This window comes from Lynx rufus, unplaced genomic scaffold (genome assembly GCF_022079265.1).
Source record: "Lynx rufus isolate CCGP_SWC_20201006 ecotype Redwood Valley unplaced genomic scaffold, mLynRuf1.p SCAF_11, whole genome shotgun sequence".
Classification (NCBI taxonomy): domain Eukaryota; kingdom Metazoa; phylum Chordata; class Mammalia; order Carnivora; family Felidae; genus Lynx; species Lynx rufus.
This window is the reverse complement of record NW_025814825.1, coordinates 10,409,428-10,433,270: the sequence shown is the minus strand read 5'-3', so window position 1 is coordinate 10,433,270 and position 23,843 is coordinate 10,409,428. Positions and strand designations below refer to the sequence as shown.

At 38.8% G+C, this 23,843-nt stretch overlaps 1 protein-coding gene across 2 annotated transcripts in view; it reads right to left on the bottom strand.

Moving 5' to 3' along the window:
* The window catches only part of SIRT1 (sirtuin 1), a 64,597-nt gene that overhangs the window by 18,334 nt on the left and 22,420 nt on the right, over nucleotides 1-23,843 (bottom strand). For both annotated transcript variants that reach the window (XM_047072842.1, XM_047072843.1), the window contains 5 exons: nucleotides 14,410-14,550; nucleotides 8,384-8,883; nucleotides 6,858-6,974; nucleotides 3,484-3,725; nucleotides 1,538-1,690 (listed from right to left, as the gene is read on the bottom strand). In XM_047072842.1, the coding sequence (XP_046928798.1) occupies nucleotides 1,538-1,690; nucleotides 3,484-3,725; nucleotides 6,858-6,974; nucleotides 8,384-8,883; nucleotides 14,410-14,429 (1,032 nt within the window). In that variant the 5' untranslated portion in view covers nucleotides 14,430-14,550. The remainder of the gene's footprint in view (nucleotides 1-1,537; nucleotides 1,691-3,483; nucleotides 3,726-6,857; nucleotides 6,975-8,383; nucleotides 8,884-14,409; nucleotides 14,551-23,843) is intronic.

Below are 23,843 nucleotides of genomic sequence, written 5' to 3'. Positions count from 1 at the left end.
ATTAAGTGTATTTTTGAAAGTCCCTACCATGTATCTTTATCAGAGTAATTCTTAATTATTTCTACAGATTCTTATATATCAAAGCTAATTTAAGCTACAACTGAGTACCCAGTCTGTATATGAGACAACAAAGGTTTCTTACCCTTGCTATTTCTATTCTCAGTTACCACATTTTCCATGTGTCAGGTTACTACTTTACTAGGCAACTTAATATATACTTAAGATAGGGAAAAAAGCTGACCAGTTAGTTTGGGCAACATGTTTCCTCTCAGAATAAAATTTAAAGCAAAAGTCTAGTGAACATTATATAAATGCAGTAGTGAATCAACTTTTATCATCAAATATAAGATCAAAGTAATTTCTAGTTACTTGCTGGCCCTCTAAGTGTTGATTTCTGCCAACTAGAGCTATTAGAATGTGAGTGTCCTAGGTCCAATTCAAGAAACCTATAATTAAGTGATATTTCATTGTTCTTCAAAATCATGCAGTAGTACCACTAGCACTGGAACATGAGAGCTTTTCCAAGTTATAATAAATAGACCATATGGTTTGAAAGTAGCACTCTTTAATTAAACTACAGGTTCCTTTAACTTCTAGATTTATGAAAAACTAGTCAATAATACAGAAGACCCTAACTTATATGATGAAGTTTAGCGATTAACAATTTTACAATTTCTTTCCATAAGACTATAGAATAAAAAAATAAAAAGTTTTTTAATGACTCAAATCTCCTGGGCATGGTATAATGTAATTATCAAACTTTATACTCTACAAGAGGACTACCCAATAGAAATATGTGAGCCATGTACACAATTCAAAATTTTCTAGTAATCACATTAAAAAGCATGAAATTATAATTTTTGACACAATATATCAAAAGATTACTTCCACACATAATCTGTATTTGTTATGATATATTTTCTATTTTTTCCATACTACATTTCCAAAATCTGGTATGTCTTCCACACTTACATCACATTTCAATACACTTAAGTACCAGGAGCCCTTTGTGGCTAGTGGCTTCTCAACTAGACAGTGCAGCCCTAGAGAGTCTAGAGCAAAATAAAGCAAATGACTAAAATGCAACCTAAGAATCTTCACCCCTAATCACAAATTTTTTAGGCAAATCCTCATGTGTTAAAACCTGACTACTATAAAACACACCTAAACAGAGATTACAATGCTTATGACCCATAAAAAATATTAAAAATCAAAACAGTGATGTTACTTTCATATAGTTTACTAACTCTACAACAGTCTGAGTAATGTAAAGGCCATTACTAGAGTGCAGATTTGAAAAATATGAAATAATTTCTTCTTTAAACATAAGCCCAGTCCTAAAATGAAAATTAAATGATAGCCCATTCTGGGAAGAAGGAAATTCTGACTGAAATCACTTTATTTCAGTGATCTTACCCTACCACAGTCCTAGTGCCCAAATAGCAGACAATGAATGATAAACTTAAGAACACTAAATGTGAATAAAATCTGTTTTCACAAAAAAAGACCAAAGAACAGCTAGAAGACTTCATAGTACCTTTGCAAACTTGAAGAAAGGTCTTGGATCTTTTCTGAAATATTCAATATCAAACATTGCTTGAGGGTCTGGAAGGTCTGGGAAGTCTATTGCAAGGCGAGCATAAATACCATCTCTTGACCTGAAGTCAGGTATTCCACAAGAAACAGAAACCTGAAAACATGCATGGCATAATTTGTACAATTAAATCTTTTACCTCTATATTTATAATTACTAATTCTTTCATCACATAAGTAGGGAAGAACTGAAAAATATTTTACTTTAAAATTTATTTTGGGGGAGGGGTGCCTGGGTGGCTCAGTCAGTTAAGCATGCGACTCGTTTTTGGCTCAGGTCATGATCCCAGGGTCTTGGGATTGAGCCCTGCACTGGGCTCCATGCTCTCTCTCTCTCTCTCTCTCCCTCTGCCCCTGCCCTCCACACACTCTCTCTCTACAAAACATTAAAAAAATTTTGTTTTGGGGAACAAAAATACCATCCTACTCTAATTTCAAATTCAAATAAAAACAAAACAACCAGTATAATGAAAATCCACCACATTTTCCATTCATAGTGGGGTAAGGAATTTTAAGTCAGGCTATTTTTCTTTTCAGGCTAATTTCAAACCTTTAAGCATTTAACCAACAAATTAAAGCAACTGCAATTTGAGAACAGAGTAAACCATTTCAAATTATTTTAACTAGAAAGCAGGCAAGATTTTCTATCACAGTCAAGTATTTCCAAAAACAAAAACCAAAAAACTGTCATCTGGTCAGGGTTCTACTTCAAGAATATTAAATTACTGTATTTTCTTTAAAAACTCTTATCATAGGGGAACCTGGATAGTTCAGTTGCGCATCCAACTCTTGATTTCAGCACAGGTCCTGGTTCCAGGGTCATGGGATCAAGCCCCATGTCAGGCTACTCACTTAGTGTGGAGCCTGCTTGAGATTCTCTCTTTCTCTTTGCCCCTCCCCAAATGTTTGTTTATTTTTGAGAGAGAGAGACAGAGTACAAACGGGGAAGGGGCAGAGAGAGAGGGGCAGAGAGAGAGAGAGGGAGACACAGAATCTGAAGCAGGCTCCAACTCACAAACCGCAAGACCATGACCTGAACCGAAGTGGACGCTTAAACTGACTGAGCCATACAGGCGCCCCTACAGTATTTTAATTCTTAACGGACACTTCAAACAAGGATTTCAGAAGTTACTTCTTGTTTCACAATTTTATCAGAGTTGACTCCATTTTGACCTCAAAGTAAAACTAACTAGTCTAAATCACATCTGGGAACAAAGCAAAATGATACTTGATAATCATTTATGATTAACTAGCACTCTGCCTTAACTCAAAATGGCAAAAAGCAGGACTGAATTTTACTCCAACAGTTGCCCTAGGTCACTACTTGTAACATATTCTGTATTCAATACACAATAAGAGCCTTAGGTAGCTAGTTAAGTGTGAACCCAAAGTAGGGCAAATGAAAAATGTCAAGCCACCACAATCACATCACCTTAAACTAAAATGGAAGGGAGGTAGGAACCTGTTGCCTTCCCAACACTGTAATTTTACTTGTGAATACCAATTAGGTTCCCAGTTTCCCCATAAAGATGGAACAAATACCCAATTTTTCCATCAAACCCTAACACATTTTATGCAAAGACTTCCCTGCATCTCCTTTAGGAGCTGTAGTATAATGTAAGGAAAAATGTTGCCTTAACTCCACTTAGTTACTAGGTTAACAAACAGAAACAAATCTTATTTAAGGTTGTTGGAGAGGTTTTTAAAGAACTGAACCAATTTAACAACTGCTACTGCACCTTTTTAGTAGTTTTCAAACACAAATGCCCATTATCATGTCAGGATAAATTCCTCTACACAAGAAAAATGTTTCTTAATTAGAAAAGACTTAATTAAGAAAGATCATACACCACCTCCCCCTTTAACCAATGTTATATACATCTTACATACCCCAGCTCCAGTTAGAACTATTATTTTTTTGCACTCTTGTAATAATTTCACAGCATCTTCAATTGTATTAATATCTTTTCTTTTTTTCCTTTTTGGTGGTTCTGAAAGGATATTAATAACAATCTGCCACAGTGTCATATCATCCAATTCAGGTGGAGGAATTGTTTCTGGTAATAAATCTTTAAGAATTGTTCGAGGATCTGTGCCAATCATGAGATGTTGCTGAACAAAAGTATATGGACCTGTATCAAGAGAAAAAAGAATTAGATCTAATCCACTTCCAAGTAATTCAAAATCTCATTTATTTTCAAATAATGAATTATCAAACTTTGAAGTTTTTTTGCAAAGTAAGAAAATGCAATATAAAGGTATTTCATTCTTTAGAGCTAGTGCTCAGGGAGATCAAATCCAGAGTTGGGCCTGCCCCTGGAGTTCCTGAATCCAGCCTCATCTCTCCTGTTTCTAAGAATAAAACCAAAATTCACTCTTCAGATCATTTAGTATTTTTTCTTTCAAAAAAATATTTGTCATGTTAGACTTAAAAAAAAAATTTAGTACGTTAATTTGATCTGGATCAAAAGACTACCAACATTAATTATTCAACTGCTGATAATAATCACCTTCATTTACTGAATATGTATTTAATGTCAGAACAGTCAGTTATTAATTCACATAAATCTTCCCTGAAAGAGGTTTAACAGATAAGAAAACAAACACTGAGGCAGAAACCTCTTTGACCTGGGCCACAGCAACTTCTTACTCAACACGTCTCCGAAGGCAAGGGAAACAAAAGCAAAAATGAACTATTGGGACCTCATCAAAATAAAAAGCTTCTGCACAGCGAAGGAAACAATCAGCAAAACTAAGAGGCAACTGACAGAATGGGAGAAGATATTTGCAAACAACGTATCAGATAAAGGGTTAGTGTCCAAAATTTATGAAGAACTTATCAAACTCAACACCCAACAACAAATAATCCAGTGAAGAAATGGGCAAAAGACATGAATAGACACTTCTCCAAAGATATTCAGATGGCCAACCGACACATGAAAAAATGCTCATCACTCATCATCAGGGAAATACAAATCAAAAACTGCAATGGTATTTAGGTATTTATCCAAGGGATATAGGTATGCTGTTTCAAAGAGACACATGCACCCCCATGTTTATAGCAGCACTATCAACAATAGCCAAAGTATGGAAAGAGCCCAAATGTCCATGGATGGATGAATGGATAAAGATGTGGTATATATACACAATGGAGTATTACTTGGCAATCAAAAAGAATGAAATCTTGCCATTCTTAACTACGTGAATGGAACTAGAGGACATTATGCTAAGTTAAATTAGTCACTCAGAAAAAGACAAATATCATATGACTTCACTCACATGAGGACTTTGAGATACAAAACAGATGACCATAAGGGAAGGGAAGCAAAATAATATAAAAACAGGGAAGGGGACAAAACATGAGACTCTTAAATATGGAGAACAGACAGAGGGTTACCAGAGGGGTTGTGGGGGGGGGGATGGGTTAAATGGGTAAGGAGCATTAAGGAATCTATCCTGAAATCATTGTTGCATTATATGCTACCCTGGATACAAATTTTTAAAATAATTTAAATTTAAAAATAAAAAAAGAAAACAAACGCTGTGAGAGGTAAAGTAGTTTGCCCAAAATTACCCACTTAGTAAGTTGCAAAGCCAGAATGCACACCCAGAGCTGCATGCCAAATTTCATGTTCTAAGTAACTTTATAAGTTTCCAAAGTAATTGTTTCTACTTCTGCAATTTCTTTCATGCTTTTTTAATCATTTTGAACACCATCATTTGATGAAAACCAAAGGAAAGATAAATGTTAAGTTATGAATAAATAGAAAAGAGTTAGGTTATCCCCTTGAACTATAAAATACTAAGTATGTATTTTAGGAGTTTAATTAACTACCAATTTTTAATGCTATTACAAATTATATCCACTTTTTTTTTTTTTAATGTTTTGTTTTCAAGAGAGAGGGACAGCAGGTGGTGGGGGAGGGGCCAAGAGAGAGGGAGACAGTGGATCTGAGGCAGGGTCTGCAAGACCTGGGGATGGAACTAAAGAATCCACGAACCATGAGATCATGACCTTAGCTGAAGTTGGAAGCCCAAATGACTGAGCCACCCAGGCGCCCCAACAAATGATATCAAGGTCTAAGTTTCAAATTCTGATTGTCTGTTGCTAATATATAGGGATACAGTTGAGTTTTAATAATGATGACATATCCTACAACTTTCTTCTAATCATTTAACTCTAGTAGTTTTTGACGTTTCCATCAAATTTCTACTTAGATGATATGATGTCTTCTGCAAATAATAACAGGTTTCCAACTGCCTTCCTAATGTAGATTCCTTTTATTTTTGTCTATTGGAGTAGCCAGAACCTCCATGATAAAACTGAATAAAAGCAGTAAGAACAAAAAAGAAAAAAAACTACCAAAATCAAATTTCTATAGCTAAGGTCTTGAAAAATACACGGTAATTAATAGAAGTTATGTACAAATGAGTTCTAAAAATCAATAAAGTAAAGGTACCAGCCCCTAAAGCCCACAGGAAATCTATATATAATTACTATCTTTTAAATGATACATACATTATTGATATTTTGACCATTCATAATTTTTACTATGAAATTTCTTACATCAGTTTCCTAGTTTGAGTAAACATTACAGACACTAAACAGGAACTAATCACCACTAGTTTAAAGAGACAAGGCACTTTTGAAAGAATGAGAGCACATTAAGAGAAAGATTTTCAGGATGCTCATATTATAACTTTGGTATAAAAATCTGATAGTGTTCTCTACTTCAGATTACTTTCCCATTTCATCCACATATTTAATATTTGTTAAGCACAAACTGTGTGCTAGGCACTGACAAAACACTATACCAAACAGTCAAAATCCCTGCCCCCATGGGGCTTATATTCTAGCACAGCAACTACGACAATAAAGAAGTTAGATACAGACTCTGTTAAGAAGTGGTAAGTGTTAAGGAGGAAAAAAAAAAAAAAAAAAGAACAGATTTGAATTGAGGGAGAGCAAGATACTCTAACTGGAGAAAAAGTACTCCACACAGAGGGGTACAAGTGAAAAGGACTGAAGGTGTGAGAAGGACCTGACTGAAAAACACCAGAGGCCAGCTTCCATGGGCTTGAGAGGCTTAAAAACAAAAACAAAGCACCAGACTTTCCCTAAAAACATAAGCTGATACTAAATCACAGAAAGCACCTAAGAACCTCATCACCAGGTTATAAGGGTATAGAAAACTGTATTTTCAGTTGGTACAAAAAGATATACAAAGAAAAAGACACTATTCACTAAAGATCTGAAATCATACCTATACGTGGCCTTGGAGTCCAGTCACTAGAACTTGCATGTGAGGCTCTATCATCCTCATCACTTTCACAGGAATGAAAACCATTGGTGATTATTTCATCACCAAACAGAAGGTTATCTGCAAAAGAAACCAAAGTAACTCAAGGCTGTGGAAACAATCTGAATCTAAAATGTATGCAGATCTGTAACAGTTATTATGTAAAGATTTTCACTGAATAAACCACTGAACATTCATTCATACTGGCTATGTAAAAAAAAAATGCCTACTGGGTCAGCTTGCACCATTCACAGGAACAGTATGTCTTCATCTTTAGGGATTCTGCCCATTATCTACAACTTTCAGTTCATCAAAATCTAGAAATAAGTTAATTATACTTAATCAAAACACAAAAAGTAGCAATCTAGTTGGACTGAATTGATTGATCACAAATAATGGGAATGCATGAAACTTGTCAAAAATTTAACAAGTGATTCAAATATAATCACAATAATTTTCCCTTCTCTTATATAACACCAGACACAAAGATTTCTTTGCATCATTATTAGTTTCCCATATTAAACTGTATTTACTGAAATCAGGGGTCGTTTTATTAATGCAGACCTTAATGCTCAGGTATGGCCCAATGGTCCACTGGTAAGATTTATTGATAAAGACAAACATCCATCCAAGACATAAACAATTCCGATCAAAAAAATGAAACCCTCAAAGATGACATGACATACAAAACTAACACATCTATCTGCTTTAGCATGCCAGAAAAATGTCAATTCGTGTTTCAGGGTTACAGATTCACACACGCGCGCGCACACACACACACACACACACGCAATTACACCTACTCTAAAAAACATGAGCACATAATCAGAAAAAAAGTACTATTTATATTAAGTACTCAAGGTACTATAATGCTTCCAAACCCAGCATTAATTGCACCACAGAATGGTAATGTCTTTAGAATAGCCTTTGCTTTTCAAATTTTGCAGGCTATGACTTTAGAAAAAAGCTTTGCTCCTTAAATTTAAAACAAGTTTAAAAATAAAAACCTTCAAGGGAAAAAAAAAGTTACCAACTGCACAGGTGTGTCAGTTTGCAAACAACTGCAAAAGGTCGATGCAAGGGACAGACAAAAGTTGCAGATTTAAGTGTGGAGAGAAGGGGTGTGAAAAAGCGAACGATGTTTAACAAAGGCAATATGCTAAAAGAGTTAAGAGGACAGAGAAACTTACTTTAAAACCAACTGCGGGAGCTGGGCGGCCCGGCGGCTGCGCAAAGCGCAAGGCCGCCCAGGCGGGCCGTGCAGGGAAGGAAAGAGGGAGAGGAGGGGGGGAGTACTCGGGCCGCTCCCGCAGCCGGGCCGGCAGCCCCGAAGGCGCGCAGCTAAGGAGGCCCGCGATGGGGAGCGGGACGCCGCAAAACCAGCCCTGAGCCCCCGGCCCGCCCCAGAGAACCTCCTCACCCCACACCAGAAGGGGCCCCAAGAGAGGGAGGAGGGGATGCGCAGTCCCAACCGCCCGCGCCCTGCGCACCTCGGTACCCAATCGCCGCCGCCGCCGCCGCCTCTTCCTCCTCTTCGCCCTCGTCGTCGTCGTCGTCGTCGTCGTAGAAGTCGTCGGCCGGCGGCGGCTCCCGGGTTAGGCCCTGTAGGCCCGGCCCATTGTCTCCTTCTCCGGCCGTCGCCGCCTGGGCCTCCAGCTCCTCGCCCGCCGCTGCCGCCTCCCGCCACAGCGCCGCGGCCGCCGCGGGGCAGCCCCCGGTCGCCGCCGGCACTTCACGCTCGGGGGCCGCCCCACCGGGCTCGCCCGGGCTCCGCCCCAGGCCTGGACAGTCTCTCCGCGGCCTCTTGCGGAGTGGCTCTCCGGCGGGCGGCGACGCGGCCTCCCTCTCGGCCACCACCGCCGAGGGGGAGCCGCCGGGCTGAAGGGCGAGCGCCGCCTCGTCCGCCATCTTCCAACTGCCTCTCTGGCCCTCCTCCCTCGCCTCCTCTGCTCCCGCTCGACTCGCGGCACTGGCGCCCCCGCGGCTCGGGCTGCGGGAGATTTAAACCCCGTCACGTGACCCGGTCCTCTTCGCCCCCGCCCTCCCGCCGCTCCCGCCACCCACGCGGGCCGGACCACAACACGGCGGGTCACGTGGCGGGCGGAGGCGGCGTGGGCTGGGAGGAAACTCGGCCCCACCCCTCTGCGGCAAGCGCTTCTCGCAGCCAAACTCCCGTTTCCCAACTTATTTTCAAAACTGTCCTCAAATCACTGCCTCAGGGGTGGCCCTAGTTTTGGTTCACCCTGTGCGTTTCCACTTAAGTCTGAAGTGCACACCTTGCTTGCCTTCGTCTTTCTATATTTAAGCTAAAGGTTTAAAACTTCGTTCCTGAGAGGCAATAAGGAACGAAGCTGGCCAAGGCTTAGCTTCGTGAATTACACTGGATAGTCTCGTTAACCAGCGTTAAGTAGAGGGAAAAAGACGCAGTTCACTCCGCACTTTCTTCACACCCTTCTGATAGCTGCTCTTAGCTCCTTTTTCTTCCTAAACACAGAATGTTTAGCTGACTGCTTTCCCCCCTTCTCTTCATCGCGTGTATACGGTGGTGTAGATTGTCAAATACTTAAAGGCACATGTCCCCCATGAAAAACCTCTGACTTGGGGGGTTGGAGGTTAGCATGTCTGCTTTCTGACCCCAGCTTGGCTCCAAAGGTGTGAATTACCTTCTCTGAGTATATTAAGCCCAGTGGGCCGTATGGAAAGAGCAGAATGAGCATGAGTTGGGCCCGTATACACTTCTGAATTTGGGTTGGAATTTGAGATTCTTGCCTACTAGTTTCAGCAATTTAGCCTTTCTAAACGCAATATTCTCATCTTTAGTATGGTAATTTCTTATTCGCAGGGTTATGAGAATTGAACAAGATAGATGTAAAGTGAGGAGTACCTAGTGGCTCAAAAATATTAGCTCCTTACACAAACAAATAATGTAGCTCTTTGCATACAAGAAGCCCCTCTACTTTCCACCTTCCCTGAAATTCCAGGAGCCTGTACCTCCATATCTAGCCTTAACTAATGACTCCTACAATACATGGCAGATCTGGAGCCAATGGTTGGTAGGGCATCTGCCCCTGCAGTATGGCATTAGAACTGCTTAAAGGACTGCTCCAAGTTTATAGTAAATCATACCTGAAGTTTACCATGGGGGCCTACCTATACTGGGCCAATTATTTAGGCAAACAACCTAAGTTGTTTCTTCAACCTTAAAAAAAAAATTAGAATGTTGGAAGTGTATCACTAAGGCCCCATCTAAATCCAAAAGGCATTGCACTTCAAATTAAACTGAGAAACTTTGCCTACAACTACTGACTTTTCATTTCTGAAAGTAATCTCTTTTGTCCTTAAAGCCTAGGAATCATATTTGATGTGTTCCTTTAGATTGATGCCCTCTAACCAATTGGTGACCAAATCCTGTTGTCCTACACTCTCTTCCCTCCTACACCGTCCTTCCCTCCTACACTCTCTCCAATTCCTAACTACATAGGCACCTCACCCTTCCTGGCTGACATTCTTGGTCCTGCTCTCTCCCTACTTTCTCCGTCTTAACCTGCAAAATAGTTCATAAATTGATTCTCAATCACACTGCTGAGATATAGTATATGAAATGTTGAGAGTCAGTATCCCATCAAAATTGAGAGAAAGATTGGGGTGCCTGGCTGGCTCAGTCAGTAGAGCATGTGACTCTTAATCTCAGGGATGTGAGTTCTAGCCCTACCTTGGGTGTAGAGATCACTTAAAAACAAAACAAAAACACCTACAAAGTAAGGAAAACAGTTTATCTTTTTAAAAAATTTGAGGGGCACCTGGGTGGCTCAGTTGGTTAAGCATCTGACTTTGGCTCAGGTCATGATCTCGAGCTTCTTGAATTTAAGAGTTTGAGCTCTACATCAGGCTCTGTGCTGACAACCCAGAGCCTGGAGCCTGCTTCAGATTCTCTATCTCCCTCTCTCTCTGCCCCACTCCCACTCACACTCTGTCTCTCTCTCTCAAAAAAAATGAACAAACATTAAAAAACATTTTTTTTAAAAATTGAGGGGCACCTGGGTGGCTCAGTCGGTTAAGTGTCCAACTCTTGATTTCAGCTCAGGTCATGCATGATCTCATGGTTTGTGAGATCAAGCCTGGTGTTGGCTCTGTACTGACAGTGTAGAGCCTGCTTGGAATTCTCTCTCTCCCTCTCTCTGACCCTCCCTTGTGCATGCTCTCCCTCTCTCACTCTCAAAATAAATAGATAAACATGAAAAAAATTAAAAGTTTTGAGAGAAAATTCTCAGCTTTTTGTGAGAAAGGCATTTGTAAGCTTATGGACATCCATTACCTATTAATTCAATCATTCATTTATGTATATTGTACATCAAAGACACTTGCTGATATTTATGAAATGCTGTGTGATCAATATGGTTGCTACTATGCTGAAAAATCAGAAAGCAGCATACATGACAGGTAGGATAAATGAGACACAAGTGGTATTAAAAACAAAACGAAACCCTTTCAACTAGACTTCTGGCCTACCAGTAGTTGAGAACTACTTGCCTGAAATTCAAGTCATAGTCCTTAAAGCTTGCGAGTTTGCATTCAGTTTTTCAAATGTTACCTGAATCTGGCCTTCACCTTCTTATAAATATTTTTAGCATTAGTATACTTTAACTTGAATTTATCATTTTAGAAAGCCATTTTTTTTAAATGAGGAAGCTCTTTAAGTTTTCATATGGGATGATCTCTAAGCTGCACAGTGTACGATGTAGAACAGTGTGTATAATATAATGCTATTTGTGAAAAAATAGAAGGAGAGTGTGGAAGGGAGACCATATATATGTATTTGCTTATATATGTAGAAAATAACTCTGAAAGCACTTAAACACATACATGTCTGCCATATATTTGTCATACTTTTTTGCCTGTGCCTCCTTCCCTAAAACAATCTTCTCTATTCCTTATTCAATACATTATCCCCTATTTATTTGTTAGTTTATTTTTCTCTATGTTCTATTGATGGTCTCCCCCAACTTGAGCAGGAATTTTGTCCATCTGGTTCAGCTCTGTATCATTACCTTTTTAAAAAATTTTTTTTAAATGTTTATTTTTGAGAGAAAGAGAGAGAGAGAGAGAGAGAGAGGACAAGGGGCAGAGAGAGAGGGAGACACAGAATCCGAAGTAGGCTTCAGGCTCTGAGCTGTCAGCACAGAGCCCGAAATAGGGCTTGAACTCTACAAACAGTGAGATCATGAACAGAACTGAAGTCAGACGCTCAACCTACTGAGCCACCCAAGTGCCCCATCATCAGCTTTTTATTAGAGTAACTGGCACATATATTTATTGAACGAAAGAATAAATGAATAATGTAAATTAATATTTCCACATAGGAAAAGAATTATTGAATGAAGGATGACGGGCAGTGTGGGTCTAAAAAAGAAAAGAAAAAAGGCAAGAAGCAAGGGAAGAAATTCAGTTTGTCCCCAGCACAGTTCAGGTGAGAAAGTCTGTGAAACATGACACGAGATTGGTGATACCTTGTTTGACAAGATGAACATAGGTGTACTGACCTATGAGGTGTTTTTCAGTTCTCTGATTCTTCAGACACCAAATGGGTGTTCAATAATTCAACTCAATCCTGACACTAACTACCCAGAGTTAGTAAAGACCTTACAGCTTAAGGGCTCAGTCTTACAGGACTGCCCCTAGTTCAGATGCCAGTCACAAGTCCTAGAACTCCTGTACTTCTAACTATAAAATGGGTGTTCCCATGATACCCTCCTAAAATTCAATCATTTCCTAGAATGGCTCACAGAAGTCAGGAAGACACATTACTTACATTTACAAAGTAAACATATCTTCTGTATCCTTACAAAGGATACAAATGAAGAGCCAGATAAAAAAAGAGGTACTGAGGGCAGGGTGCAGAAAGGTCCTGAGCATAGTAGCTTCTGTCCCTATGGAGTTGAAGTGCACCACCCTCTCAGGATGTGGGTGTGCTCACCAATTTGGAAGATCTCTCTATTGTTTAAGAGTTGTTTTTTTTTTTTTTTAAGTTTATTTACTTATTTTGAGAAGGTGGGGAGGGGCAGAGAGAGACAGGAGAGAGAGAGAGAGAGAGAGAGAGAGAGAGAGAGAGAGAGAGAGAGAGAGAATCCCAAGCAGGCTCCACTCTGTCAGAGCAGAACCTGACTCAGGGATCAAACCCACAAACCACGACCTGAGATCATGACCTGAGCCAAAATCAAGAGTTGGATGCTTACCCAAGTGAGCCACATGGGCATCCCTTCGAGAGTTTTTATAGAGCTCAATCTCCAGCACACCCCAGCCCCTGTATTTGGAGGTCTAGAGTGGGCTGAAAGTTCCCACCCTCTAATCACTTTATCTTTCTGGTGACCAGCCCCATCTTTAGTCTATCTGAGGGTCCCAACTCAAGAACTACATCATTAGCATGAACTCAGAAGTGATGGAAAGGGGCTCATTATGAATAACCAAAAAACACTCTTATCACTCAGGAAATTCCAAGGTTTTACAGAGTTCTGTGTCAGGAACTGAGGAGAAAGACAAAATATTTTTTACTATATCAAAGCCTGTCATAGACTTCTGATACTAGTCACTAAGATTTTTTACTTGCTTTTTAGTACTAAGTCCCCTAAGCAGCCTTCAACAGTAATTTGGTTTCCATATAGAATTTCCCACTGGGGAGACAATGTTTGAAGAGTCAACATTTATATTCTGGCTGACTTTGCAGTTCTATATATATAAACAAATAAACTGACTTTATAGCTTTAATATCAGTCTCATATGACTACAATTTATTAGAGGAGTTAGTACCAACTCTTTGTATTCTAAAAAAAATGGTATTGACAAAACTAGTTACTAATGTGGAAAAATATAGATTCCTACCTCAAAGTAGATAAAAAAATAAATTCTAAGTGGGCCAAGTATCTAAATTAAAAAATACAATAAGAATATCATATAATTCTGTATGAAGAAAGAACTTAACTAGGACAGGAGCCATTTATTTATTTGTTTGTCTTAAAACTTTATTTTTTGGGGGGTCTGGGGGTGAGGAGGAGAGGGAGACAGAGAATCCCAAGCACACTGTGCACTGTCAGCACAGAGCCCGATTCGGGGCTTGAACTCACAAACTGTGAGATCATGACCTGAGCCAAAATCAAAAGTCAGATGCTTCACCAACTGAGCCACCCAGGCACCCCAGGACAGGAGCCATATAAAATCTGTATTTCCCCATATGCTCCACCAAAAAAATTAAATTAAATAAAAAAATTAAATTAAAAAATGAAATGCATATTTGACTACATAAAAATTTAAAATATGCTCAAATTTATTAGTAGTCACAGATATGCAAGTAAAACAATGAGGTACCCATTTTTCATTTCTTACATAGGCAAACACAAAACAAATTTTATTATTGCCATCTATTGCTTACCAGGATATGGGGGAACTAATACTCTCATACATTGCTATTATAGTGTTGGAAAGTAATCTGGAATATTTATTAAAACTATAAATATATACATACCTTTCAATCCAAAATTCCATTTATCTTAACAAAATAAAAGTATGAATATGTAAGGCCATGAATGCAAGAATGTTTATTATGGTATTGATGTTGCAGGAAAAGAAAAACAAAGAAACAATCCAGATGTCTTCAGTAGGAAACCTGTTGATCAAATTATGGTATACACTTACTATGGCATATTATTCAACCATTAAAATGATCTATAACTGATCTCAAAAAATGTTCATGATGCACTGTGACAAAGCAAGTTGCACAAAAATGTGTATACTATGACCTTTTCTATTATTTAACAAATACCCACTTTTTTATTATTTTTAAAATCCCTATAGGGGGTGCCAGGGTAGCTCAGTCAGTAAAGCATCTGACTCTTGATCTCAGCTCAAGTCTTGATCTTAGGGTCATGAGTTCAAGCTCCATTTTGGGCTCTGTGCTGGGCATGGAGGCTACTTAAAAAAATAAATAAATAAAAAATAAGACCCCTAAATACGTATATACAAACCTCTATACAGATATGGCTGTACAGACTTGGAAAAAGTATGGAAAGTTAATGTCAAAATGTTAACATTTTAACATCCCTGATAGAGGAGGTAGGCATAGATACGAGGGTTAGGGACACATCAATAAATGTTTCTTGCTAAAATTTCATATATTAAAATGAGAATATATATATGTGTATATATATATACATATATACATACATATACATATATACACATATGTATACATAAAGGAAAAGAGGATCCATTTTTTGAAACTACAGTCTGAGGGCTAGAATCTGGATTCTGGGGGTCTCCTCAAGCCCCTCCAACCCTGTGAGGCTTAAGTGGTAGCTGACTTGCCTGTCTTAAACTACTTCTTTTTAAATTTCCAAGGTGTAACCACAAGTTTAGCAGATGCTATTCTTTTATGGTTTCATGTATATTATTTAGTCTTTTTGATCAGTTTATAATACAAGTATTGTACTTCCATACAGAACTTAGTATTCTATATATTATCAAACACCATTTGGGGAGATGTGTGGGATGTCCAAACTAAAGCAAATAGATAGGCTGATAATGTGGCCTGCCTTCCACCAGCTATATAAAGTCCTAGACCAGTGGTTCTCAACTGGGGCAATTTTGCTCCCCTACCCTCCAGAGGATTTTTAACATTTTTTTCTTGTTTATTTATTTGAAAAAGAGAGAGCGAGAGAGTACGTGTGCACGAGCTGGGAAGGAGCAGAGAGAAATGGAGAGAGAGAAACCCAAGCAGGCTTCTCACTGCCAGTGCAGAGCCAGATGCAGCCAGATGCATGAACCGTGAGATTATGACCTGAGCAGAAATCAAGAGTCAGACGCCTAACCAATTGAGCCACCCAGGCGCCCCTGAAGACATTTTTTAGTGGGGGACGTAGGGAAGGTACAACTGACATTCAGCAGATAGAGGCCAGTCATACTTCTCAACATTCTGCGATGCAGAGGGCAGCCCCTAACAAAGAATTTTCCAGCCAAAACATCAGCAGTGCCACAGTTGAGAAAGTCTGTCCTAGAGTTTCAACCACAGGGCAAGTGGTACTGGATGGGACTCTAACTGACAAAGATTCCCAAGGGAATGAGGGGAAGGTTTTTATTAGCAAGGCCATGTTAAAAAGCAGCATAGGCGGTGATTTTCAAACTTTGGTTTTAGCAGCTGAATTTATCTATTGAAAGATCTTAACCCTATTATATAATGTAGATCCATTTCCTTTAATATTTAAAGGACTCACACCAATCAATAAGGAAAAGATTGATAGCCAGTTGAAAATGAAGAGTTCGGTTCACAGAAAAGGGAATGCACGTGGCTTTTATTTTATTTTTTTTTATTTTATTTTTTTAAATGTTTTATTTATTTTTGAGACAGAGAGAGACAGAGCATGAACGGGGGAGGGTCAGAGAGAGAGGGGACACAGAATCTGAAGCAGGCTCCAGGCTCTGAGCTGTCAGCACAGAGCCCGACGCGGGGCTCGAACTCACAGACCGTGAGGTCATGACCTGAGCCGAAGTCGGAAGCTCAACCGACTAAGCCACCCAGGCGCCCCGCACGTGGCTTTTAAACATGTGAAAGATATAAAACCTCACTCATGAAGAGAGAAACACTCACTAATTTACAATGAAATGCCGTTTTTCACATTATCAAGGTAGTAAGGAACCAAAATTTGATCATATGCTGCATTGAAAAGAATGTGCAGAGCCAGACCCAGTTGTACAGTAATAGTAAAAATGGAAATTAGTACAACCCTACGGAAAGCAACTTGGCACTGTTAATCAAAATGTAAAATGCATATACCTCTTAATCTGGCAATTCTAATACTAGAAATCCATTTTTATAGATCCACATACTTGCATATGTGTAAAATGACTTTTATTCAAGAGTATTTATTGTGCCATGGTTTATATTAGCAAAAGATTGGAAATACACTAATTTGCCATTAAGAAGGAATTGGTTAAACATACAACCAGTACATATTGTTTATATGTATATGAATCGTCACTTAAACTCAGGAAATGGGTAACAGAACTTGTTCCTAGGGCATGCAAATGGGAGACTGGAAGACAAAGGTGAAAGATTTTGCAGGTGAGGCAGGGGCGGGCAAGGTGGGGGGCATAGTGGGGCATGTGCCTGGGTGGTTCAGTCAGTTAAGTGCCCAACTCTTGATTTTGGCTCAGGTCATGACCTCACGGTCATGGGATTGAGCCCCATGTCCAGCTCTGCACTGAGTGTGGAGCCTGCTTGAGATTCGCTCCCTCTCCCTCTGCTCCTCTCCCCTGCTTCTCTCTCTTTCTCTCTCTTTTTCTCTCCCTCAAAAATAAAGACTTTTTTTTTACTGTAGAACCCTTTGTGCCTTTTGAAGTCTTCACCATGTGCATCATTATGTATCATATGTGTGTGTTCATATGTCATACATTATATGTCTTAAATATATAAAAGGAGGGCTGTTCTGATTGAAGTAGGCTCCCTAAGTTTCTACCACATCCCTCAAGGCATCATTAAGAAGATTTAGGGTCCCCAAAGAACACAGTAAAAAAGCCACTGTCAGAGTTGTGGTAGGGTAGACTAGCTGCTGTAATAATCATCCAGAGATTTCAATGGCTAAATACAGCAAAAGTTTACTTCTCATTCACACAACAATCCTACATGGGTGTTTTTCATCTGATGGCTTCTGGGGTCAGCTTTCCATTAAAAAGTGACCAAGAGACCCTTGTCCCTTTTATCTTGTAGCTTTGCCATTGGACAGGCAAAGGAAATTAAGTAACATCTGTTGAAAGGTTTTATGGGCCAGTCCTGGAAATGATGCTACTACTTCTCCCATTCAACTGTCTGGGAACAGTCAAGTGGCTACACACAAGGAATCCTGGGAAATTTTATCATTCAAGGTGACAGAATGGAGTTGAGGGCAAACAGAAGACCATGACAAGCATTTAATGAAATCTAGCTACATGGCCAGTTCGTCAGCTGGATCCATTCATTATAACTTTATAAAGTTTCCTATTAGCTTTTCACCAAATGCATCCACCTCTTTAATGGTATCTTTTGATGAACAGAAGCATTAGTTTTAATGCAGACTAATTTATCAATCTTGTACTTTGGTTTTTTTTTAATTTTTTAATGTCGATTTATTTTTGAGACAGAGGGAGCCAGAGCATGAGTGGGGGAGGGGCAAAGAGAGAGGCAGACACAGAATCGGAAACAGGCTCTGGGCTCTGAGCTGTCAGCACAGAGCGAGATGCGGGGCTCGAACCCACAAACCATGAGATCATGACCTGAGCCGAAGTCGGACGCCTAACCAACTGAGCCACCCAGGCACCCCACAATCTTGTACTTTGTATTGCATTGTTTGTTTTCTTTTTTTCCTCTTTTTTTTCTACTGAACTATAATTTACATATAACATTGTATTAGTTTTAGTTGTACAACATAATGATTTGATAGATAAATATATTGCAAAATGATTACCAGAATTTAGTTAATTCACCACCACACATAGCTACAAAATTTTGCACATATGTATTTAGCCTTACTTTCTTAGCAATTTTTTAATATATAATACAGTTACATTAACTAAAGTCACCATACTGTACATTACATCCCTAGGATTCATACTGGAAGTTTGTGTCTTTTGATCATCTTCATCCATTTCACCCACCCCCTGCCTGTGGCAACCATCAAAATGTTTTTATGCATTTGGGTTTTTTTTGTTTTTAGATTCCACATATAAATGAAACCATACAATATTTTTAAAAATATTTATTTATTTTTGAGAGAGAGTGCACGCATGTGCGCAGGTGGGCCCACATGAGTGGGGGAGGGGCAGAGAGAGAGAGAGAGAGAGAGATACACAGAATTCAAAGCATAGTCCAGGCTCTGACCTGTCAGCACAGAGCCCAATGAGGGGCTCGAACCCATGAACCATGAGATCATGACCTGAGCCGAAGTCAGACGCTTAACAACTGAGCCACCCAGGTGCCTCTGAAATCATACAATACTAATCTTTTTTCTGTCTGACTTATTTCACCTAGTATAATGCCCGCAAGGTTCATCCATGTTGTTGCAAGTGGCAGGATTTCCCTCTTTTTTATGGCTGAACAATATTTCACATATATCATATTTCACATTTTCTTTATCCATTCATCCATCGATGGACACTTAGGTTGTTTCCATGTTTTGGCTACTATAAATAATGCTGCAGTGAATATGGCGGGTGCAGATATCTTTCAAGATAGTGATTTCATTTTCTTTGCATAAATTCCCAGAGTGAAATTACTGGATTATTTGGTTATTCTATTTTTATTTTCTTGAGGAGCCTCCATACTGTTTTCCATTGTAGCTGCATTCCCACAATGTACACAAGGGTTCCCTTTCTCCACATCCTTCCTAGCACTTAATATCTCTTATCTTTATTTTTATTTATTTATTTATTTATTTATTTATTTATTTATTTATTTATTTATTTTTAAGCGTTTACTTGCTTTTTTTCAGAAAGAGAGAGAGCATGAGTGGGGAGGAGAAGAGAGAGGAACAGAGAGAATCTCAAGCAGGCTCTGAGCTGTCAACATGGAGCCCAACAAGGGAGGCTCGATTTCACAAACCGTGAGATCATGATCTGAGTCAAAATCAAGAGTCAGATGCTCATCCAACCGAGCCCCTCAGGTGCACCTCTTATCTTTTCGAGGACAGTCATTCTACAGGTGTGAGGTGATATCTCATTGTGGTTTTAATTTGCATTTCCTTGTTGATTAGTGATGCTGAGCACCTTTTCATATTTCTGTTAGCCATCTGTATGTCCTTTTTGGAAAAATGTCTATTCAGATCCTCTGCTGAGTTTTTAATTGGATTGTTTGTTTTCTTTTGAGTTGTCTGAGTTTTTTTTAATATATATTTTGGGTATTAACCTTTTATCAAATATGTGATTTACAAATAGTGTTTCATATTCTGTAGGTTACCTTTTCATCTCATTGATGCTTTCCTTTGCTATTCAGAAAGTTTTTAGTTTGATGTAGTGCCACTTGTTTATTTTTGCTTCTGTTGCTTTTGCTTTGGTGTCAAATTCAAAAAAATCATCTCTAAGACTGATGTCTAGGAGTTTACTCCCTACGTTTTCTTCTAGGAAGTTTATGATTTTAGGTTTTATGTTCAAGTCTTTTTTTTTTTTTTTAATTTTTCAACGTTTATTTATTTTTGGGACAGAGAGAGACAGAGCATGAACGGGGGAGGGGCAGAGAGAGAGGGAGACACAGAATCGGAAACAGGCTCCAGGCTCCGAGCCATCAGCCCAGAGCCCGATGCGGGGCTCGAACTCACGGACCGCGAGATCGTGACCTGGCCGAAGTCGGACGCTTAACCGACTGCGCCACCCAGGCGCCCCTATGTTCAAGTCTTTAATCCATTTTGAGTTGATAATTGTATATGGTAAAAGATAGTGGTCCAGCTTTACTCTTTTGAATGTGAATGTCCAGTTTTCCAATACCATTTTCTTATTTTTAAGGTGTATTTATTTTTGAGAGAGAGAGAGAGAGACAGAGCACAGGCGGGGGAGGTGCAGAGAGAGGGAGACACAGAACCTGAAGCAGGCTCCAGGCTCTGAGCTGTCAGCATAGACCCCAACTCGGCTTGAACACATGAACCATGAGACCATGACCTCAGCTGAAGTCAGACACTTAACCGACTGAGCCATCCAGGTGCCCTGCCCAACACCATTTACTGAAGAGACTATCCTTTACCTACTGCATATTCTTGGCTCTTTTGTCATAAGGTTTTGTTGTGTCTTGTAAATTCCCTACATATTTTGGATTAAAGTCCTTTGTTGGATATGTGATTTGCAAATATTTCTCCCAGTCTGCAGCCTGTCATTCATTCTCTTAACCAGATCCCTTTCTTTACAGAGCAGAGGTTAATATTAACGAAGATCAATTTATCATTTTTTTCTTTTGTGAATTTTGCTGTTGGTATTATATCTAACTACCCTTTGCTTAACCCAAGGCCACAAATATTTTCTTATATTTTTCTTCCATAAGTTTTTTGGTTGTAACTTTACATTTCTGTCCACTTCTTTTGGGCTAGTTTTTGTATAAAGTATGTGAAGTATCGGTCAAAGTGCCTTTTGTTTTTGTTTTCTTATTGTTTGCCTATGGATATCTAGTTGTTCCATCACTACTGCTAGAAAATACTGTCTTTCTCTGTTGAGTTGACTCTGCACATTTGTCAAAAATCAGTTGTGGGTTTTGTGTGGGTCTCTTTCAGATCTCGATCCCGTTCCATGGATGCATATGTCTTTCACTAATAGTATGCTATCTTGATTGTATAACTTTATACTAAATCTTAAAATCTGATAGTAGCAGGGGTGCTTGGGTGGCTTAGTTGGTTAAGTGTCTGACTCCTGATATTGGCTCAGGTCATGATCTCACAGGCATGATCTCACAGTTGTGAGATCCAGCTCTGCATCAGGCTTTGTGCTGAGCATGGAGCCTGCTTGGAATTCTCTATCTCCCTCACCCTCTGCCCCTCCACCCCTCACACATGAGCAGGCACTCTCTTTCTCAAAATAAACATTTTATAAAAAATCTGGTAGTAGCAGCCCTCCAACTTTGCTCTTCTACAAAACTGCTTGGGTTATTCTAATTCCTTTGCCTGTTCATATAAAATTTTATATTAAGCTTGCTCATATATATCTAAAAAACCAGGCTGAAATTTTGACTGTGATCACATTGAATCCATAGTTCAATTTGGAGAGAATCAATATCATAACAATACTAAATGTTCTAATATTCTCACATAGCATATCTCCCTATTTATTTAGACTTTAATTTCTTCCATCAGTGTTTTGTAGCTTTCAGTATATAGATCCTGCACATATTTTGTTAGACTTATACCTAGAGATTATATTTTTGGGGTACTATTATAAGTGGTTACTTTTTTATTTTTTAATTTTTATTTATTGTTTTGAATCGTACTTTAAAATTTTTTATTTTTTTAATGTTTATTTTTTGAGACAGAGAGAGACAGAGCTGGAGTGGAGGAGGGGTAGAGAGAGAGAGAAAGAGGGAGACACAGAATCTGAAGCAGGCTCTGGGCTCTGAGCTGTTAGCACAGAGCCCGATGCGGGGCTCAAACTCATGAGATCATGACCTGAGCCAAAGTTGGACGCTTAACCAATTGAGCCACCCAGGTGCTCCAGTAGTTTTAAAAATTTTAAATTCTAATTGTTCATTCCTAGAATATAAAAATACACTTGATTTTTAATATTAACCTAATAATCTGTGACTTTACTAAACTTACTTATTAGTTCTAGGAGCTTTTTTGTAGATTCCTTGATGTCTACATAGACAATCATATTGTCTGAGAATAGAGATAGTTTTATTCTTTCTTTTCAAATCTATATGTCTTTTCTTATTCTTGCTTTATTGCACTGGTTATAATTTCCAATAAAATGTTTAATGTGAATAAGAGCAGACATCCTTGCCTTCTTCAGATATAAGGAAGAAGCATTCAGTCTTTCCTATTATGTATATTAGCTGCAATGTTTTGTAGACATTCTCTTTCAGGAGAAAGTTCCTTTTATCCATAGTTTGCTGAGAGTTTTTTTAAAATCATAAATAAATGTTGAATTGTTAAATGATTTTTCTGCACCTATTGAGATGATCATATACCTTTTCTTCCTTAGTCTGTTGAAATGATGAGTTACATTGGTTGATTTTTGAGTGTTGAGCCAGCCTTGCATTCCCAGGATAACTCCTACTAGATTCCATTTGCTAATGTTTTGTGGAAGATTGTTTCATCTATGTTCATTAATGATACTGATCTGTTGCTTTAATTTCTTGTACTCTTTCTCTGGTTTGGGAAATCAGAGTAATACAGAATTCCTAATATAAGTTGGAAAGTATTCCCTTCTATTTACTGGTATTACTTCTTCCTTAAATGTTTGTTAGACTGAAATTTTCCTTGTTGGAGGATTTTTACAAATTCAATGTCTTTAATAAATATAGAATTATGCAGGTTATCTATTTCTTCTCATGTGAGTTTTGGTTCTTTGTGTCCTTCAAAGAATTGGTCTATTTCTCTTGGTAATTTGATTTATGGGACTTGCTTGCAGTATTGTCATTATCTTTTGGATGTATGTTTCCCCTCTTTCATTCCTGTTAATGATAATTTGTGTCTTCTCTCGTTTTTCTTGTCAGTATTGCCAGAGGTTTATCACTTTTATTAATCAGAAATAAGGGAGTCTCTTCTCCACCTCTCCCATATTCAGATTTTCCCCACACTCTCCAGCTATCACAGTCCCCTTCTTTAGTTCTCTGACTAGAAAAATGAGCTTTGTCTTGGAGGTTTAGCTGTCACACAATTCTGCATGATTGGGACCAACACTGGGGCAAAGCAATTAGAGAAAAGAAAGAAAAACATAAGGGGGATTCCCTACACACACACACACACACACACACACACACTTTCAGATCACAGGTTCACTTTATCTTAGTTCCTCTGGACTGAAAGATTTCTCACTGGGATTTTAAATGCCTGTGCCACTGCCACCACAATACAGCTCTGTGACTGGGGTTGTCCTTGGGGTAAGGCAAAAGAAAAAAACAACAACAAGGAGGATTGCTCCATACTCTCTTGCTTATAGGAACCCCTTTCCTGCTCTTCTGACCAGAAATGTAGGATTTCTCTAGGGGTTTTTGATACCTGTATCAACTGTACAGTTATGTATAGTTATGTGGCTGTCTTTGAGTCAAAACAAAGAGAAAAAAGAGGAAAATGTGGGAAACTGTATGTGTTTTTCTTCAGCTTTGGTTCCCCTCCTCAATCTATCTGCTACTATGTTTTAAGTAGCAGATATGTTGCTTTATGTATTTTGTCCAGAGTTTTTAGTTGTAATCATTGAGAAAGATAGGCTGTAGTGGGATTACTCTATCTTGGCCCAGTA